The sequence below is a fragment of the Sapajus apella genome, unplaced genomic scaffold (assembly GCF_009761245.1).
Source record: "Sapajus apella isolate SASKATOON/1434 unplaced genomic scaffold, GSC_monkey_1.0 scaffold76, whole genome shotgun sequence".
NCBI lineage: Eukaryota > Metazoa > Chordata > Mammalia > Primates > Cebidae > Sapajus > Sapajus apella.
In genome coordinates, this window is record NW_022437016.1 from 6354644 (window position 1) to 6373198 (window position 18555).

The 18555-nt window shown below is 35.9% G+C and overlaps 1 protein-coding gene across 12 annotated transcripts in view; it reads left to right on the forward strand.

The window, feature by feature from the left end:
* The window catches only part of CNTRL (centriolin), a 91032-nt gene that overhangs the window by 21875 nt on the left and 50602 nt on the right, over positions 1–18555 (forward strand). For 8 of the 12 annotated variants that reach the window (XM_032251467.1, XM_032251469.1, XM_032251470.1 and 5 more), the window contains 6 exons: positions 1834–2020; positions 6078–6271; positions 11087–11206; positions 12103–12325; positions 13688–13797; positions 16555–16749. In XM_032251467.1, the coding sequence (XP_032107358.1) occupies positions 1834–2020; positions 6078–6271; positions 11087–11206; positions 12103–12325; positions 13688–13797; positions 16555–16749 (1029 nt within the window). Of the gene's footprint in view, positions 1–1833; positions 2021–6077; positions 6272–8877; positions 8898–11086; positions 11207–12102; positions 12326–13687; positions 13798–16549; positions 16750–16785; positions 18461–18555 lie in introns of those variants that run through there. The other 4 variants (XM_032251479.1, XM_032251471.1, XM_032251472.1 and 1 more) reach the window with 4 other exon arrangements.

Consider the following 18555-nt stretch of genomic DNA (forward strand, 5'->3'; position numbering starts at 1 on the left):
TTTCTAGATTAGTTAAATACAAGCAGTCCTCATTTTGCATGGGTTCCATAATAACTAAGAGTTAACCTCTTAGCATTTTTACATTTATCATTTCATGTGAGCCTCATAACATTCTTGCTAAGAAGGCATAGGTTTACAGGATTTATTACAGGGTTTATTTTTTATAATACTATGAGTTAGGTAGTAACAACTAAGGTCTAGGACATGTTGAGTCCCATATCCAAAGTCAAATTTTGTGCCAGAATCCAGATTACTGAATGCTTAGAAGAAAGTTCTGGGTTGTTTTTTTTTGACAGTTTTAACTTGCAATTTCAAACTTACCAGTTTATTTTGATTATGAAGTTAGGTATTATAGGAGGTTGATCACTAGCTTTTTATAATAGAGCAACTTTGTTACCATGATTTACATATTTGGATGATGATGTATATTTTTCTCTGGAGTATAGTTTATGATTTTCTTATGGTATTTATTCACAGCTAGGTATTTAATAAGAATTTGCTTACTAAAAATGTTAATTTATTTAAGTTTGTATTAAAATTGGGAAAATTGTGCCATAATTTAAAGAACATCAGTTGTGGAATAGAAAATGAAAGATGTGACTTCAAAGGTGGGCCTAGAATTGCCTTCCATGACCTTGGAGAATTCTTTAATCCCTCTAAAACTCACTGGGGAAAATAATCCCCATACTGCCTCCTTTACAGAGGTATTATGGGGACTCAGATGAAATGATAGATGTGAAAATGCTTTTAAAAAAATTTAAGGCTGGGTGCGGTGGCTCACGCCTATAATCCTACCACTTTGGGAAGCCAAGGTGGGTGGATCACCTGAGGTCAGGAGTTCAAGACAGCCTGGCCATCATGGCGAAACCCCATCTTAAAAAAAAAAAAATAATTAAACAAAAAAACACTAACTCCAAAGGTATATTCTTTAAGCCTTCACCAGTGGAGGCCAATAATAATAAGCAACATTCATTTAATGACATGTTGTTAACAATATCTATACTTTCTAATTTTATCCTGTGTTAGCTCAAGAGCCTCAGAGCCCAAGCCCAACCCCTTGTTATACAGCATCACCTTGGAGCTCTTGAAGCTTATGGGATGATGGGAAGAGGTAGCCATAGATCTAAAATTTACCATATATTCCTGAAGTAGTTGATTCTTAGATCGTATCAACTTAGTCAGTGTCAGTTAAGCAATAGGAAAATCAATCAGTCAATATTTACTTCTAATTTTGTATGATGTTCTCACCCAGTTGATATTGGACATTGGCATTATGAAGAATGCTACACATTCACTTGGGAGAGAAGATTTATTTGTACTAGCTATTTGGAGTACTGTTTCTCAACCTTTTTAGGTTGAGAATAAACTATCAATTATAGCTCAGTTATCTGAAGCTTTACAAAAATATTTTTTATAGCCATTCATTTTTTTGATTTGTTGAATCAGTATAATGAAAAGACAAAGCTTAGAGTTATACAAACTTGAATTCAAATCCTGTTTCATTCACTTACAGGCTTTGAGCTTTGGCCAAGTCACGTAACTTCTTTGATCCTGAGTTTCTTCATCTGTAAAATTAAGGTGATACTTACATGATAGGTTGTTGTGAGGAGTCACAAATGAAATGGTATATGGAAAATGCCTGATACCATCCGAATACACTATAAATACTCATACACTCTTCTTCTGTATCTCTCCTGACAACCACTACTTTTGGGTAATTGGTTTCATGAATAGGTTCCTTGCCATGTTAAATTTTCTTGATTTGTAACTTCCTTGAGGTACGCTATGATTTTTAAATTAAATTATTCCAATACTAATGTTATATCATTTCAGCTCCAAGATATAAGCAAGTTGAAACCGCTTCAAGATTTGATTTCTCTGAACCTAGTTGAAAATCCAATTGTGACCCTTCCACATTACCACCAGTTTACCATTTTCCACCTCCGTTCGCTGGAAAGTTTGGAAGGTCAGCCAGTAACTACTCAGGATAGACAGGAGGCTTTTGACAGATTCAGTTTAGGTAAGATTAAATTTCAAAAAAAATAAATTTGGTTGAGGAAGGAATTTATTTTCAGAAGTTATCTAGAAATATGTATTATGAACTTTGTAGTGCTATTAAAATGTACATGGGAAATGGCAGCATAAATCAATTTAACAAATATTTATTGTGTACTGTGTACCAGGCACTGTATTTGGCACTAAGGATACAATGAGGAGCAAGACATATATTGCTGGTGTCCATGCTGCTTCTGTTTTGGCAGAGAATACAGACAAAAAGCAAATAAACCCAAATAAAGTAACAGAGGTGAACCCTCTTTGTGGTGTACAGGAGTGGCTCTCTGAAGGAGTGACAGTTAACCTGAAAGCAAAGAGAAGAGGGCATTAGCCAAGTGAAGAATGAAATTCTAGGGGAGGGAGCAGCTAAGACCCTGTGAGTTTAAGGAAGTGAAAGAAGATCAGATAGACTGGAGGACAGCTCAATAAAACGTTTGGAGACATAGGTAGGTGTGAGATGGCACAGGGCCTTGGAATTTTGATTTTATTCCAGGTGCAGTGGAAAGCCATTGACAATTTTTAAGCAGAAATAGGACATCATTTTTGATATATAGTAGGGAATGATTTGGAGCAGGGAAAATTGAGATGAAGGGGCCTGTTAGGAGGCTAGTATAGTAATCTAGGCTGGAATCTATGCCATACCATGTGAATGCATTTACAAGATCGTAGAAGCTAAGCAGAGTCAGCCCTGGTTAACACTTCGATAGGCGTGATCCAGGCTAGAAACGTTAGTGGCCTATATTTAACATGGTGGATGTGGAAATGAAAGATGGGTGGATCAGTTTTGAAGGTAGAAGCAGTAGCATTTTCTAATGGATTGGGTAATTCCCAGGCTTTTGGCTTGAGTGAATGAGTGGCTAGATGGTGATGTCATTTATAAAAATGGAGAATTCAGAGTTTTGTTTAGGACATGAGTTTGAAATGTCTGTGAGACAACTAAGTGGTGGTGTCAAATAGTCAGAAATGTGAGTGGAGTTTAAAGAGATCTGGACTATCGATACAAATTTTATGCTCAGTCATCAGTATAAAAATGACATTAAATTCCATGGAAATCAACTCACTCAGGCAGTGGTTGGGAGGAGGAAGAAAAGCAGTTCACTAAGGGAGCTGAGAGAGGCCTGCAAGGTATGAGAAAACCAGACAATAGTGGAAAATAGCCCAGAGAAGTTTTCAAGACAGGAAGTGATCAACTCTGTTTAATGTTGCTGAGCTATCAAGGGAGATAAGCAGCAAAGTGCTTTAGATTGGCCACAGGTGATAATGGTCTTGACAGGAGTAGTTAAGGAATGGAGGGGACAGATGCTAGATTATAATGGATTGAAGAGTGAATAGAAGGGAGACATTTGGGTGGAGATTTGAAATTTCCTCCCACAATCTCTCTTCTAGTACTTAATAAATAATTTTTTAAAAAAGATTAAAAGTTAAATTCACCAGTGGCTTCCAGACCAGGAAATGGGCAGAAACAACAAATGCTGTAAACTTCAAAGCCAGAAAACAAAGAAACAAATGAACAGAATATTCAAAAGTGGAGTGGAGGCAGGGTACAGGATTCACACCTATAATCCCAGCACTTTGAGAGGTCCAGGCAGGCAGATCACTTGAGGTCAGGAGTTTGAGACCGGCCTAGCTAACATGGCAAAACTCCACCTCTACTAAAAATACAAAAATTAGCTGGGTGTGGTGGCGGGTTCCTGTAATCCCAGCTACTTGGGAGGCTGAGGCAGGAGAATCACTTGAGCAGAGGAGACAGAGGCTGCAGTGAGCTGAGATGGAGCCACTGCACTTCAGCATGAGTGACAGAGCAAGATTCCATCTCAAAAACAAAAAAACAAAACAAAACAAAAACTAAAAGTGGAGTGGAGAAACAAGACATGGCTCAATTCTTTTGGTTCTTGAGAAGACAAGAGAATGTGATTAGAGGAAAAAAAGGAAAAATCATCACGTGATAGGAGTGACACTTTCTCCATCAGAAAGGACAAAAGAGGCCGAGTGTGGTGGCTCATTCTTGTAATCCTACCACTTTGGGAGGCCGAGGCAGGTGGATCGCCTGAGGTCAGCAGTTTGAGACAAGTCTGGCCAACATGGTGAAACCCCATCTCTATTAAAAATACAAAAATTAATCAGACATGGTGGCGCGAGCCCGTAATCCCAGCTACTTGGGAGGCTGAGGCAGGAGAATCACTTGAACCCGGGAGGCAGAGGTTGCAGTGACCAAGATTGCACTACTGCACTCCAGCCTGGGCGACAGGAGTGAAACTCTGTCAGAAAAAAAAAAGAAACTAAGATATGTGCAGGTGTGGGTAGTTTTTTTGCTGTGGTGGTGGTAAAACGGGGAGTTCTTACTGATGGGGTCATTTTCTTAATTGTGAGATCATCAGGTGAGAGAGAAAATAGAAGAAGGTGTATGGGAAGTTTGTGAAGAAAGGAAGTGTAAGGGTTACTGCTGACTTTAAAATGAGGAAACTGAGGCCAGTATAAGAAAATTAAATTCCAGTTTATTCAGCTTCAGGGCAAGGTTCTATGGTCCGGAGAAAGGGACCAGAGAAGTCTTGCTGACTTCCTGGGGTGGGGGCGGGAGTTTATGGCTAGGAGGAATGAGCAACAACTGGGTGCTCTGATTGGGTCCAGGGGAGCGGGATTGAGACGGGGCGGGCTGCTATTGGTTGGCGGGTTGTTGGGCAGGTTTTCAGTGCGAGAGCCGGCCAGGGTTGCATTAGCCGGAGCTTTCCAAGGGAGCCATGCGGCAGATCTAGGTGCTGAGTGCAGAGCCTGGTGCCCGGTGCAGAGTCAGGTGCTGAGTGCAGAAGTGGGTGTGTCCAGCCTCCCGGCTAGGCAACCGGCTTTATAGGAAGGTAAGAAATAGCCATTTTAGAGTGTTGGAAAATGAGCCTATGTTCATTTGAAATTGGTGTTAGTCTGTTTTGACCTACAAAAATGGCAATTTCATATGGTTTGATCCAGTACTTTAGAAACATGGCAAATTTTTATTAGTTTGGAATCTCCCCAATTCAACATTTGTTATTCTGAAGTTTATGTTTTGGAATCATTAAAAACATTAATAATGCAAAAGAAAGTCATTATCTAGATATACTTGGGGGAAATGGTTAGACTACTCGTGGTTCCTTCATGACTTCAGATATTAATTAGGAGGCTTTAATGTGCTAGACTTGTAGGATCTAATGGTGAGCCAGATAGATGCAGTTTCTGCTTTTGTGACACTTTAGTGGGGGAAGGCAGACAGCTAAGCTATTTGATCACATTTTACAACTCCCTGTGTGACAAGGGCCAAGCAGAATTTCAGGGTGGCATGGGAGCATCCCTCAGAAGCATCTAACCTGGTGACAGGTTAGGGCCTGGGCAGGCTTCTCAAAATGTTTTCTTAAAACTTAAGACCTGGAGGATGCAAAATAGCCCAGTAGGAGGTAGAGGAAGACAGTTCTAGGGAAAGAGTGTGAATAAAAGCCTATAGGTGAGAAGAGGTATCACAAATCTGAAGAAATGGGATCACGTTAAGAAAGCTGCAGCAGAATATGCTTGAAGAAGAGGCAGAAGAGGGAGGTTGAGTCCAAATTATGAAGAGCTTTATCTGCTTTTCGCAAACGTTTTGGATCTTATCCTAAGAGTAACAGGAAGCCAGTGAAGGATTTTAAGATAATACAGTATTTTGCAAACATGTTTGCAGCATCCTTTTAAATGTAATTACTAATGTCAGAAAAATAATTGCATGTTTTTCAAAGGTCACCTAGAAAAAAACTCATTTATCAGCACACTAATAGGATTAAATACTTGGAAGTAAAGTATTATCTTTTAAAAATGTCATCAAAATGATGCCTTGTGGCCTTTTAAATTAAATCAATTTCAAGATCAGGATAGTCTTTTTTCCAAAACCATGGTGGCTAATTTTAAAAGTTAAATTGTATTTGTAATATTTTTAGACTTTTTTTTGCTATTGTTTTGAGACATATTCTTACCTTTTTAAAAATAGGAAATATAATGATAAACTATTAAATTTTCATTGGCAGAAGAGGTAGAAAGACTGGAAAGAGACCTAGAAAAAAAGATGATAGAAACTGAAGAGCTTAAGAAAAATCAAACAAGGTTCCTTGAGGAAATCAAAAATCAAGATAAATTGAATAAATCATTGAAAGAGGAGGCCATGTTACAGAAACAGAGCTGTGAGGAACTCAAGAGTGACTTAAACACAAAAAATGAATTGGTAAGTTCATATTTTACATTGCTTTGGCTGTATTCTCTTAAGACAGATAATTCTTTTTGCCTTTGGGTCTAAAAATACAACTTCCTGACCATATAATGGGGAAGATGTGGTTTAACGAAATATGTGTGAAAGGCTTAAGAATTGTAGTTGATGATATGGCTTCCCAAAAGACTAATGCTATCTTGGGCTGCATTATGTACTCCTAGACATTTTTATTTTTTAAAAACAACATTGTAGGCGAGGCTATTCATTGGGAAAAACATTTAGAAGGCAATTTGGAAAAATTATCCAAATTTTCATGAATTGTAGGTCTTTTTGGACATGGAATCCATCTTTTAGTACTAAGATTTAAAAAAACTCGTAATTTCTATATGTTGATTCCCTGGTGCATGTTAGTCAGCCCATTGAAAACCTTGGCAAAATGTCAGACCTTAAGACTTTCCACTATTCTAAAACTAAGAATTGTAGTTGCCTAGTTTTCTCTTTTGCTTATTTATAATGTTACTGATATGTTTGTGCTGTGAAAAAATGTTTTGTAAACTGTCAGAAGTTTTTCCTTTTTTTTCTGTACCTATTTTTGTTAGAAGTCAGACTGTGCTCTTCTCTGTGTCATTATGCTATTTTTATCATTAACCGTTTAGAAACACATTTATGCCAGGCACCATCACTCATGCCTTTAATCCCAACATTTTAGGAGGCTGAGGTGGGATGATCACTTGAGGTTGGGAATTCAGCATGAGCCTGGGCAACATAATGAGACCCTGTCTCTGCAAAAATAAGATAAAAACACATTTATATACAAAATTAATGTATGTTCATTATAACACATTTAGACAACACAACTGTATTTAGCAAAAATGAAAGTGCACTCTTCCCTATCCCATTCCCCAGGTGCTAATTTTTGTTTTCTATGCTTCTTATACAGTATACATGTAATTACATAATGTATATGTCAGTAAGTACATTTTACCTTTGAATATTTTTGTAATTAAAGGAATATCACTATATGTAATCATTCTTCTGTATCTGTGGGGGATTGGTTCCAGGACACCCCCATGGATACCAAAATCCACGGATGTGCAAGTCCTTTATGTAAAATGGTGTAGTATTTGCAAGTAACCTATGTATATCCTCTAGTATACTTTAAAATCATTGCTAGATTACTTATAACACCTAAATCATATTATGTTGTTTATGGAATAATAATTAAGAAAAAATATCTGTACATGTTCAATACAGATGCAGCCATCCTTTCAAAAAAAGAATTTTTAATCTGTGATTGATTGAATCCACAGATGCAGAACTCACATATATGGAGGGTTGACTGTATATTATTGTTAACCGTCTTACCTTTCACAAAACAGCATACATGGAAAGCTCTCCAAGTTAAAAAAGAAATGTATATATGTATATATAAAGTTTTCTCATTCTTTTTAAAGTCTGTGTTGTGTTCCATTAAATGTATTTGTCATAGTTTAGTTAACCTATTCCTACTGATAGATATTTAGGTACTTTCACTATTTTTGCTGTTAGAGACAGTACTACAGAGAAAATCTTTGTGTGTGTGTGTCTATATACACACAAAGATTTGTATGCATTCATACTAGTATTTCTTTAGCATAAACCACTAGAAGTGGAGTTACTGTGTAATTTGCATTTAAAATTTTGATAAATGTTAATGCATACTTCAAAAAGCTTCTAAGCAATTTACATTTCCACAGCAGAGAAGAAAATACCCAATTTCCAACTGGGTATTGTTATTTTGAATTTGTACATATGGTAGAAAAAATGGAATCTTGTTTTAGTTTTGAATTTTTATAACTGTTGGAGAGTTGAGTATTGCATATATATTTATTGGCTATTTTGTATTTCTTCTTTAAATTGCCAGTTCATATTGGTTTTGCCTATTCTGTTAGTCCCAAGGACTGTTAGATGCCTAAAATAATTCTGGGTCTTATTCTAAGAGCTGACATTTGAAAAACATTTTTATTATTTTTTGCAGAATATCTAGTAAGAATATCGTCTGCTATGACGTGATGTTTTCTGGTTTAAAAAAGTAATTGTTTATGCGTTAGGCCAGTTAATGTATAAAAGAAAAGTAGCACAGAAGTAAGTCTTCTGGTGGCCGTTTAAACCATAGTAGTCCTGTCCTGCCACCAACAAATATTAACCAAGTTTACTCTTTGTCCTTTTGCAAATTATTTAATTATTTGCAAATTATTTATTATTTACTCTTTGTCCTTTTGCAAATTATTTAATTATTTGCAAATTACTTATTGTGCTTCAGTTTAGTTATATTTAAAATGAGGATTATTTACTTGTCCTGCTAGCCTCACAGAATTGTGAGGATTTAATGAGGTAATGAGTGTGAAAATAATTTGAAGTGAATCAAGTGAAGTAACAGAAGTTAGTAAATCTATACCTCAGAATGACAATAAAATATGTCCATGTAAGAATACTGCCAGTACTAAAAGCCATATCTTCCTATGGTAAGTAGTCAATAAAGAGCAACTTTATTATTACAATTTAACTCTCCAGGTGAACAGTATCTGTTTGCTTCTTCTTTTAGCCCTTGTCTCGGTTTCTTGCAGGACCTTTTCTGCTGATTCTTTATTCTTCCTTGAAGGTAGTTCTTCCAGGCCTGAACTGCACATTATGTTTTTCAGGGTTTGCATGCTAACTTGTATTAATATGCTTGCTTACATTTTAAGTTTTGAAACTGGCTTGCCTTCTTGGGAAATGTGTGTTGTGCGTATGTATTTGTTTTTTAATGAATGAATGTATAGGAGAGCAAATTTGAATGTGGGGGAAAGAATTATTTTTCTGATTGGTAAATATGTTACCTGCAGTCAACTCTTGATTATCCACAGCTAATACTGTAACTAGCCTACTTTCCAGTTCATTTGACTTCTATTTTGCTTTTATTCATGCATTTCTTCAACAGACATTTATTGAGTGCTTATTGTATGCTAAGCCTAGGGCTTATAAAAGACACAAAAAGGCCAGGCACAGTGGTTCACGTCTGTAATCCCAGCACTTTGGGAGGCCAAGGTGGGCAGATCACTGGAGGTCAGAGTTCAAGACCAGCCTGGCCAACATGGTAAAACCTCGTCTCTACTAAAAATACAAAAAATTAGCTGGATATGGTGGCATGCGCCTGTAATCCCAGCTACGTGGAAGGCTGAGGCAGGAGAATTACTTGAACTGGCAGGCAGAGTTTGCAGTGAGCCAAGATTGTTCCGTTGCACTCCAGCCTGGGCAACAAGAGTGAAACTCTGTCTCAACAACTAAGCCCAACTAATTATTAGAAACAAAAGTAAAGTACTTTGAAATGCACAGTTTATTTCTTATTATTTACCTGGTCTATTTCTTATTATTTGCCTGCAGACCAGTTCATATATTCTCTCTGATTCTAGTCACATTTGCCATTTGTTTGCCACTATTGCCAATGACTTTTGAGGAGAGAACCCAAGATTAGTTGACAGTGTTGACTGTGAGTTGCTTTCTTGAGACTCGGAGACTTATGAGCATTCAGTGAAAGTATCTATGTGGGTATTGTGTTGGACACCCTGCAGCAGGACATCAAAGGCAGCATGAACAATAGACAGTGTCGGATTCAAAATCAGGAGACTTGGAATTGAATTCTGCCTCTTCCACTACCAGCTATGCAATTGGGCAAGTTATTTAACTTCTCTGTGCAGCTTTTATCATCTTATTGGGTAGTTGTGAAGATTCAGTACAATAGCATATGTCAAATGCTTAGCACAATGTCTGGCACACATTGAGTATTTGGCTCAGTGTTTCCTGTTATCTAGGCTATGACTTCCATTTTGATGGATAATCAGGAGGTGACTGTGAGCTAAATCATGCACGACTTTGATTTCCTGGGCCTTGTAAAATGTTTGTGTTTATGTTTTATTCTCTTCTGCTTGCATTTTTATATTAATGAAATTTTTCTGCATGTTTTTTCTTTGATATCTACTATCAGACACTGGCCCAAAAAAGACAAAAATCACTTAGTGGATCTTTGAAATAAACTCAAAGTTTGGTTTAGTGGAAAAAGGCCGGTACTAGTAGTTAGCTAATAAAATATTTAGCTTCTGATGCTAATTTAATATGTAACTTTTGACAAGTCAGTTCACCAACCTGAGACTAAATTTCTTTATAAATTCAGAGAATTAGATTGAATCACTTATCTTCTCCAAGCTCCAAAAATTTCTAAGAATAAAAAGTTATAGTAGAATTGCCTTATTAAAATTGAATATTACATACTTGGATCTGATTGAGCTTATTCACATCCTAATGTCCTCAACACTTAAAACTGAGATGCTATTAGCCACAAATACTACAGCAACAACAGTATGACAATTAAAACCAAGCTCTATTTTCATCCTTCTCATTCCTCTTTATTTCTCTGCAGTTAATGCCAGTTACCATTTTCCCTCATAATTTGAAGCTATTGTTAAAGTCGGAAAGTCAGTTAAAGAAATTAGTGCTAATTTTTGGGAAGTCAGGAAGCAGATATTTATTAGGCCAGTTATGCAAAAATAATTGATACAAAGATGTTTTTCTGTTTACTAAAACAAATTTAAGTGATTTTAAAAATAATTATTCATTATATTCTGAAATAGCATACAAACTTCAAAGGTCTTTTATATGATCTCTTATGAAATGATAATTTTGTGTTTCATTTTTTATAATTTAGAAGATAAAATGTTCTGAGTGTTGTGCAGCTTTGAGAACTTGCTGTATCATTACACCTTTATACTAACTTACTGATCCTATATGTTGTCTCATATCAAATTGGGCCAATAGCTAAAACAGAAGACCATAGAACTAACACGAGCATGTCAGAAGCAATATGAGCTGGAACAGGAATTGGCCTTCTATAAAATTGATGCTAAATTTGAGCCACTAAATTATTATTCATCAGAGGTGAGTTATTTAAATTTTTTAGTAATCCACAGGTAAAGTCCACATGGGGTAGAGTAGGGGAGGGCAGGTGGTGAGGACATATAAGGGATTTCATCAGTAATCACTCCACTTTCTTGTTATGAGAGGAATAAAGTGTATTTTGGTTGAATCTATGAATTATTTGGCTCAGAGAGTTAGAACAGTATCCTAAAGAGGTAAAAAACTTAAAAAGAATCTGCCCATAGCCATATCCATTACCAAAAGGAGTTGTCTAACTCTCAGCTGTCTTTCCCAAGTGTATGGGTTGATCAGCTCCCTTAAATTTAGACTTCTGGGAAAAGTGCTTCAGTACCAGGGAATAGTCATCTCCTTACATGGTTTGTTCAGTAATCACTGGGTTTGGTATTAGTCAATCATGACTGGTACAAATGCCACAAGGGAAATGCCAAACTTCTAAGACCCAGTGATTCCAACCCATATCATGTATTTCATTTTTAAAAATTCAATGATTAACGTTTATTATACTGATGGTTACATACATGTATCTGAAAAAAAAATTAGACTGAGATTTTACATATATCTGCCAAGAAACCAAAATAAAACACCCAGATTTCTAATTTGAGAGATCAAGCAGTGCTAAAAATCACATAACTACAGGCAGTTGTTAATCAGTCCAAACTTTCACTCTTCAGTGGTAGGAGGAAGAATTTTTTTTGAGACCATTTTTAGTCTGATTTCCTTTTTGGTATATTAAGAAGAAGATGAAAGAATACCATATATTTTTTAGTTTCTAGGCATGTAGGATTTACGTAAACTTGAGAAATTCTGTGATATGTTTGCCACTAGTAAAATGAGTAATGTCGTTTGACTGCTTGGAGGTCACTTATTAAACCGTAAATCTATTATTTTGCTTTTAGTATGCTGAAGTTGATAAAGCCCCAGATGAAAGCCCTTACATTGGCAAATCCAGATACAAGAGAAATATGTTTGCCACAGAGAGTTACATTATTGATAATGCTCAGGTAGTACAGATCAAGAAGATGGAGCCAGATGAACAACTTAGAAATGATCACGTGAACTTGATAGGCCATGCACCACTGGACCTGCAACTGGAAGACAAAGGAAAAAAAATAATTGCAGGTTAAAATTATTTTAAATTCTTTAAAAATATAAAAACATTGAATATGTAAGCCAATTTTGTTTTATAACTCTTTTAATTAAACATGCTGATGATGCTGTTGTTTCCATGAAAAGTCTAAAACAAAAGTAGTGATTATCAAACAGATTGATCGAACGTTTATTTTGTAATGATTCCTGTTATGGTTAAGAGTGGAGTTTTTGGCAGTAATTAGATGGCAACATGTCCAGGGGATTCAAGAATGAGTAAATCCCCTCCTTCCAATAAGCATTGGAACTATACATTCAAAGTCACAATTAGTAATAACTGAAGCAAGTAAAGAACCACTTGATTGATTGCTATGCATGTAGCAAAAACCTAAAGCAATGCTTTGTATAAGCTGGACAGAGCATGCTCATCAGGCTTGGGCCTAAGGCTAGCCTCTGACTTTCCTGACATGCCCCATGCTCCATAATCTGATTCAAGGGATCTTAATACCTTCTGGCAAGTCACATAAAGGAAGAAATCAAGCCAAGACGGGGGTGTACTTTAGAGACCCTGCCAATGACAGACTTTGAATCTATTTACCCACAAAGCTGCGTGATATGGAAGAAAGAGAACTCTGACCTGGGTTTGTGGATCTCCCTAGTGTTATGGCCCACTGTGGTGCTCTTATCGATCAGATCAGCAGCTTATCTTCCCTTGACTGGTAGCTAAATAAAAGACCTGGAAGGCAAATGGAGGTTGACTTGGTGAAGGAAGAAAAGAAACTGAATTATTCATGTCTATGTATACTATGTGCAAGGCTCTTGGGGAAGGTACAAATAAATCAGATGTATGTGCAGACTAGCTTTTTAAAGGAAATAGCTCATAGTTTTGTAGCAGACAGGGAGAGAGAAATCTTAAATTTTAGGTGGAAAATAATTGATTTGAGATCATCTCCAACTGTGAGAGAGAGCTCAGTAGTGAATTTCTTGATACTGAATCCCATCATAAAGCATTTGCCCAAGGTTTTGTGGGTTTTTTTTTAAGTATCCTGAACCTAATTAGAACTTAGTGACATGTAAAGTGCATATTTCCCAATAAAATTCTTGTTCTCTCAAAAGGGCGTACTAGTGTTGGGAATATCCAGTAAAGCCCCTTTCATGTTAACAATTTTACAAATAAAAGTATCAAGTATAATTCTGTATCATATCATGAAATGGTTTGTTCTAGAGATTAATTGGTGGACAAGAAAAGCATCATAAGTAGTTACTTAAATTTTTGTGTGTGATGTTTAATAGAGGGTGGAGAAGATTATTGCAAGAAAGACTATCTGGTTGAAATTTCAGAATTCAAAATTTTTCTTGTTTCATACTATGTAAACATGGTTTTTAAATTTTCAGCACAAACTCGACTATCAGAACTGCATGACGAAATAGAAAAGGCAGAACAACAAATTTTGAGAGCTACTGAAGAATTTAAACAACTGGAAGAAGCTATACAACTAAAAAAAGTATGTAAAAGCAAAGCAGCAGTGCTAAGGGGAAATGAAAAATGAAATGTGTTTTTTTTCTTCATAACCATATAAAACAATTTAAAAAAGCAGTTAGCTGCTTAATTATGGAATAATAAATTTCAGAGTCAAATATGGTTCTAGCATTTGCCAATTATATTTTTCTTCTATTTATGTTGATATCCAATTAGCATTTAATAACATGTTTAGAAATAAATTACTTAATTTTATGTAAAAAGATATAGTCTTGAGAAGTCGCTTCCTGATGTATCTCTTCTAATTTAATTAAGCACTCTGCACACCTTTAAGATCCTGGGACTTAGAAAGAACATTGTCATCAAACACAAGCAAAAAAAAAAAAAAAAGATATGTGGTGTACAAAAAGATTGAAGATATGTGAACATATTCTCAAAAATTACCAAAGTGTGTTGTAAAATAGGCAAGTAAGCAGCTCAAATCCATGATGTAATTGCACAGGGGAAAAATTCAAAAAAAGGAAGTAGCTTGACATTTTAGTTTTTAGGTGTGTAAAATAGGTTTTAGTTATTTACAACTTTTAAAAGTATTTAAAAATTATGATGGTAACTACATACATACCACAGTAGGTAGAACAAAAATGTGAAGTCCAAATTGTAGATTATTTTCAAAGATACACTGTAGTGTTACTTTCAGATTTTATAATAACTAAAAATTGATTCAAATTTATTGGAAGCTTATATATGTCAGTCACTGGGCTGGGCGCTGAGTAATGAACAAAATAGACATATGTCCCTCTCATGGCCAGACTTGTGGGGGAAATAAGACAATAAATATGCAAAAAGAAAAAAATAAAAGTTAAACAGCTACAGTGTTATAAGAAAAAAAATAGAAAATTAGGGGAGATGTTAAAAGAGGTATACTTTAGATTGTAGGGATTCATGAAGGCCTCTCTAAGCAGGTGACAGGCAAAGACACAAAGGATAAGAAGGAGCCAGTAAGGCAGAGCTGGTGGAAGGTATTCCACATAGAGGTGACAGTGTGTACAAAGGCCTTCATATTAGAGATTTCTCTGCAGAATGAGGGAGAGTGTAGAGGAAGATGAAGTTAAAAGAGTCATGAGGTTAAAGATCATGCCAGGCTTCATAGGCATTTTTTTTTTTTTTGAGACCAAGACTTAACTTCCTGGGCTCAGGTAATTCTTCCACCTTTGTGCCTCTGGAATAGCTGGGACTACAGGTATGTGCCACCACGCTCAGCTAATTTTTTGTATTTTTTTGTAGAGACGGGGGTCTCACCATGTTGCCCAGGCTGGTCTTGAACTCCTAGGCTCAAGTGCTCTACCCTCCTTGGCCTCCCAAATTGTTCATAAGCTGTTATAAGGAATTTGAATTTTATTTTGCCTGCAATGGGAAACCTTTGATAGTTGAGTGGCTGATCCTATTTGTCACTTTGCCCTACTTCACAAAGGGTGACATGGACTGAGTGAGATAGAAAGAATGGAGATGTGTGCATCTGTACCTGTCAGGAGGTTGTTGTTCAGTACAGGCAAGAGATGATACTGGTGCTAACCAGGAAGGTGCTGGTGGTTGTGGAGAGAAAGCCAGCTGATTCCAGGAAACACTGGACAGTCAAACTGACAGGACTTAAAGATAGGTTGAAGATAAGAGATGAGATGGAGGGAGCTATCAAGATGGTTTTAATAATTTAAAAAGAATGTTTTATAATAGCACTGGCCAAAGCTTTACATAGATTGGTAGATGTAAATAATGCACATAATTTTAAAAGAAATGTATACTTTCAAAATATGCTTGGAAAATCGAGTTATTTAAATGAGTTAATATTAACAGTTAATAATCATTAATAAATAGTTAATAATAATAAATCATTAATAGCCTGAATATTTATACTATTCACTTACTTGACATGCTAACAAAGGTAAGCTTCAGCCGGGTTCTGATTCAGTTAAATAAAAATCTCAATTTAATGAGAGTTTGCTGTATTTTGAAATTCTGTAATGTGAGATGATTTTCCAGTGAACATGGAATTCTAAAATTTTTTCCTGATCATAAAGGTATTGCAGTTATAGGGAATTACATAATTATTCTCATTTTATTTCCTTTCAGTCTTTTATCTTCATGTTTTTTACACTTCTATACAGACTCTGGAGAAATTTTTACATTTGTTTAAATCTCTATGTTAAAAACTGTTAGAAATAAGGGAGTATTAAGTTATTGCTTCTATGTCAGTACTCAATATATTGGTTGACTGTCTTTATACTAAAGCTAATTAGTAAACTGTAGTGTAATAGTCAGTGAAATTGTCTAAAGTCACACAAAGTCTTGCTTCCACAAACTCCTAGTATGACCTTGGGTAAGATATTCAAATTTTCCATGATTCAGTTTCCTTATCTATAAGATTGGATAATTATACTTTTTACTTTATATGTTTTGAGAATTAAATAAAAGGATATAGAGTTTAGAACAGTGCATGGTCCATAGTAAGTTAGTATTATGTTTATTATTAATAATTTACAAGTTGCCTATACTATTATAGAATGACAACTTGATTTGTGCCTATTAGTTTTCATAAACTTTTATAAAGTAAGATTTTCTACATATAATCATAAAAGTGTAAAATATGCAATGGAGTGCTTAGAAAACTCCCATATTTTACTTTTATTTTTAAAAAACTGATAGAACATAGAATACTTTTTAAAATTATAGATGTTGTCTTAATAAATTAATGTTGTTCTTCTCTGTTGGGGTTTGGGGAGATTAGATTTCAGAAGCAGGGAAAGACCTTCTTTACAAGCAGTTGAGTGGTAGACTACAACTTGTGAATCAATTACGCCTGGAAGCTTTGGATCTAGAACTGCAGATGGAAAAACAAAAGCAGGAAATTGCTGAAAAGCAGAAGGAGATCAAGGACCTTCAAATAGCCATAGGTAGACTGGATTCCAAAGACCCAAAACATGTGAGTAAATTAAGAAATTTTGACTTGTCTGTCTACATATTACATGTCTCATTATTGTTAGCATCAGAGTCCAGAGTCCTTTCTGAAAGTCTCTTTTAATTTGATGTACAAATTTAAGTGATATATAAATACAGTCAGCCCTACATATCCATGGATTCCGCATCTGTGGGTTTAACCAACTGCAGATCACATATATTAGGGGAAAATATATTTGTTCAATCTGCCACCCATGTAAGGTACTCGAGGACATGAACTGTATCCTACTGGTATCTGTATCCCCAGGGACCAGCCCTGTATTTATGAATGTTTGCCTTATGAATGTTTGCATCATGGAAGGGAGGAAGGAAGCAGCTTATAGACCAGATCCTACCCAAAACTCCTTTGCTTCCCCTTCCAGTTCTGTGATCCATGAGTCTAATTAGTAGCTGGAATATGTGTTTGCTTTCAATAAATGACTGTGATATTTCTGGCAGAGAGTTTGTCACTGGATTTCTGTAGAGAATTATATATAGAAAGGAGGTAAATAAGACATGGGAATGGCATCCAAGTTTCGAAGTCAACCTGTGCAGTGGGGATGAAACATACAAACCAAATTTGAATTTCTTTTTTAATTTTATTAAAACTACTAATAGTTCTTAAGTTTGCAGCATTAGTCCCAGCATCAGAGGAGATCTCTTTTAAGTTCATCCAAAGGGAACATCTTCTGATTCACAAAGTTTCATATTGGCTAGTATTAGGCATCCCATTTTAGGCTAAAAAATGTGAGTCTTTAAGCAGAAGAGGAATTATAAAGAGTGAGATGCCTGCATATTTTTCTATAGATATAGGTAGACTTTAATTAATTTTTATGTAATCAGATGAAGTATCTTTCTGAATGGCCAATATAATTTAAAAGTAAAAGCTTAACTTTGATGAGATATGATAGAAAACAAACATAGTAAGTGCCCATGATATGTCATACATTGTGCTGGGCATTGTCCATGTTTTGGCAAGGAACTTCATTTTATCACATCCATCCATTTTTCTTTCAATTTGCGGAGGATGAAAATGTGATATAGAAAGATTAAGTGATTTGCTCCCAAATCATCATTTTAGAAAGAGGTGGAGCCCTCGCTTATGCTACTGCAATGACCCTCTCCTCACAAAGGGATTAAAGGTCTAAAGAGATTATTTTAAAATTAGATCAGAACCAAACCTAGGCAAGTTTTCAGCGAATATAAGCACTTAACTAGGTTTCAAAAGGAAAGGGTGCCATTTAAAAATCACAGACTGTTTTAGTTATAAAATTACTCATAGAAGTACAGATTATCACAGGAGCAAACATAATAAAGATTTGTGTTGCTTTTGGGAAATGCCCTATTGGAAGCCAAAGGTAACTGTTCGCTGGAGGGAATGAGCTGTTGCAGTGATCTGTTGCAAAGTTTGGGCGTGATTGGCCCCGGGAGCTTCCTGTGTTATGATTTAACTCGTGGAGGGTGGGGCCTGCCCGCAGAGGCTGCTGGTGATTGGATGGGCGGGGCTGCCGCTCACTCTTGGTCAAGAATGTGGTTTGAGGCTCTGCAAAGTTTACAGAGGCTCCGAGGCGCTTGCAAAAATGTGGCTGTCAGAGAGGGAAGTGCACTTGAATTGGAAGACAGCATTAGAAAGCGTTCCGCCCATTATTTCTCTGTTATCAACGGCTCAGTTTTAACAGGATGAATTTTAAGTTAAGGTATGATCATTTTTTTTCTCTCTCTGTACAAAGGACTTAAAAGGAGGAGGAGTCAGAGATGGAAGTTCCTGTTTTTACGATAACTCTTTTGTGAG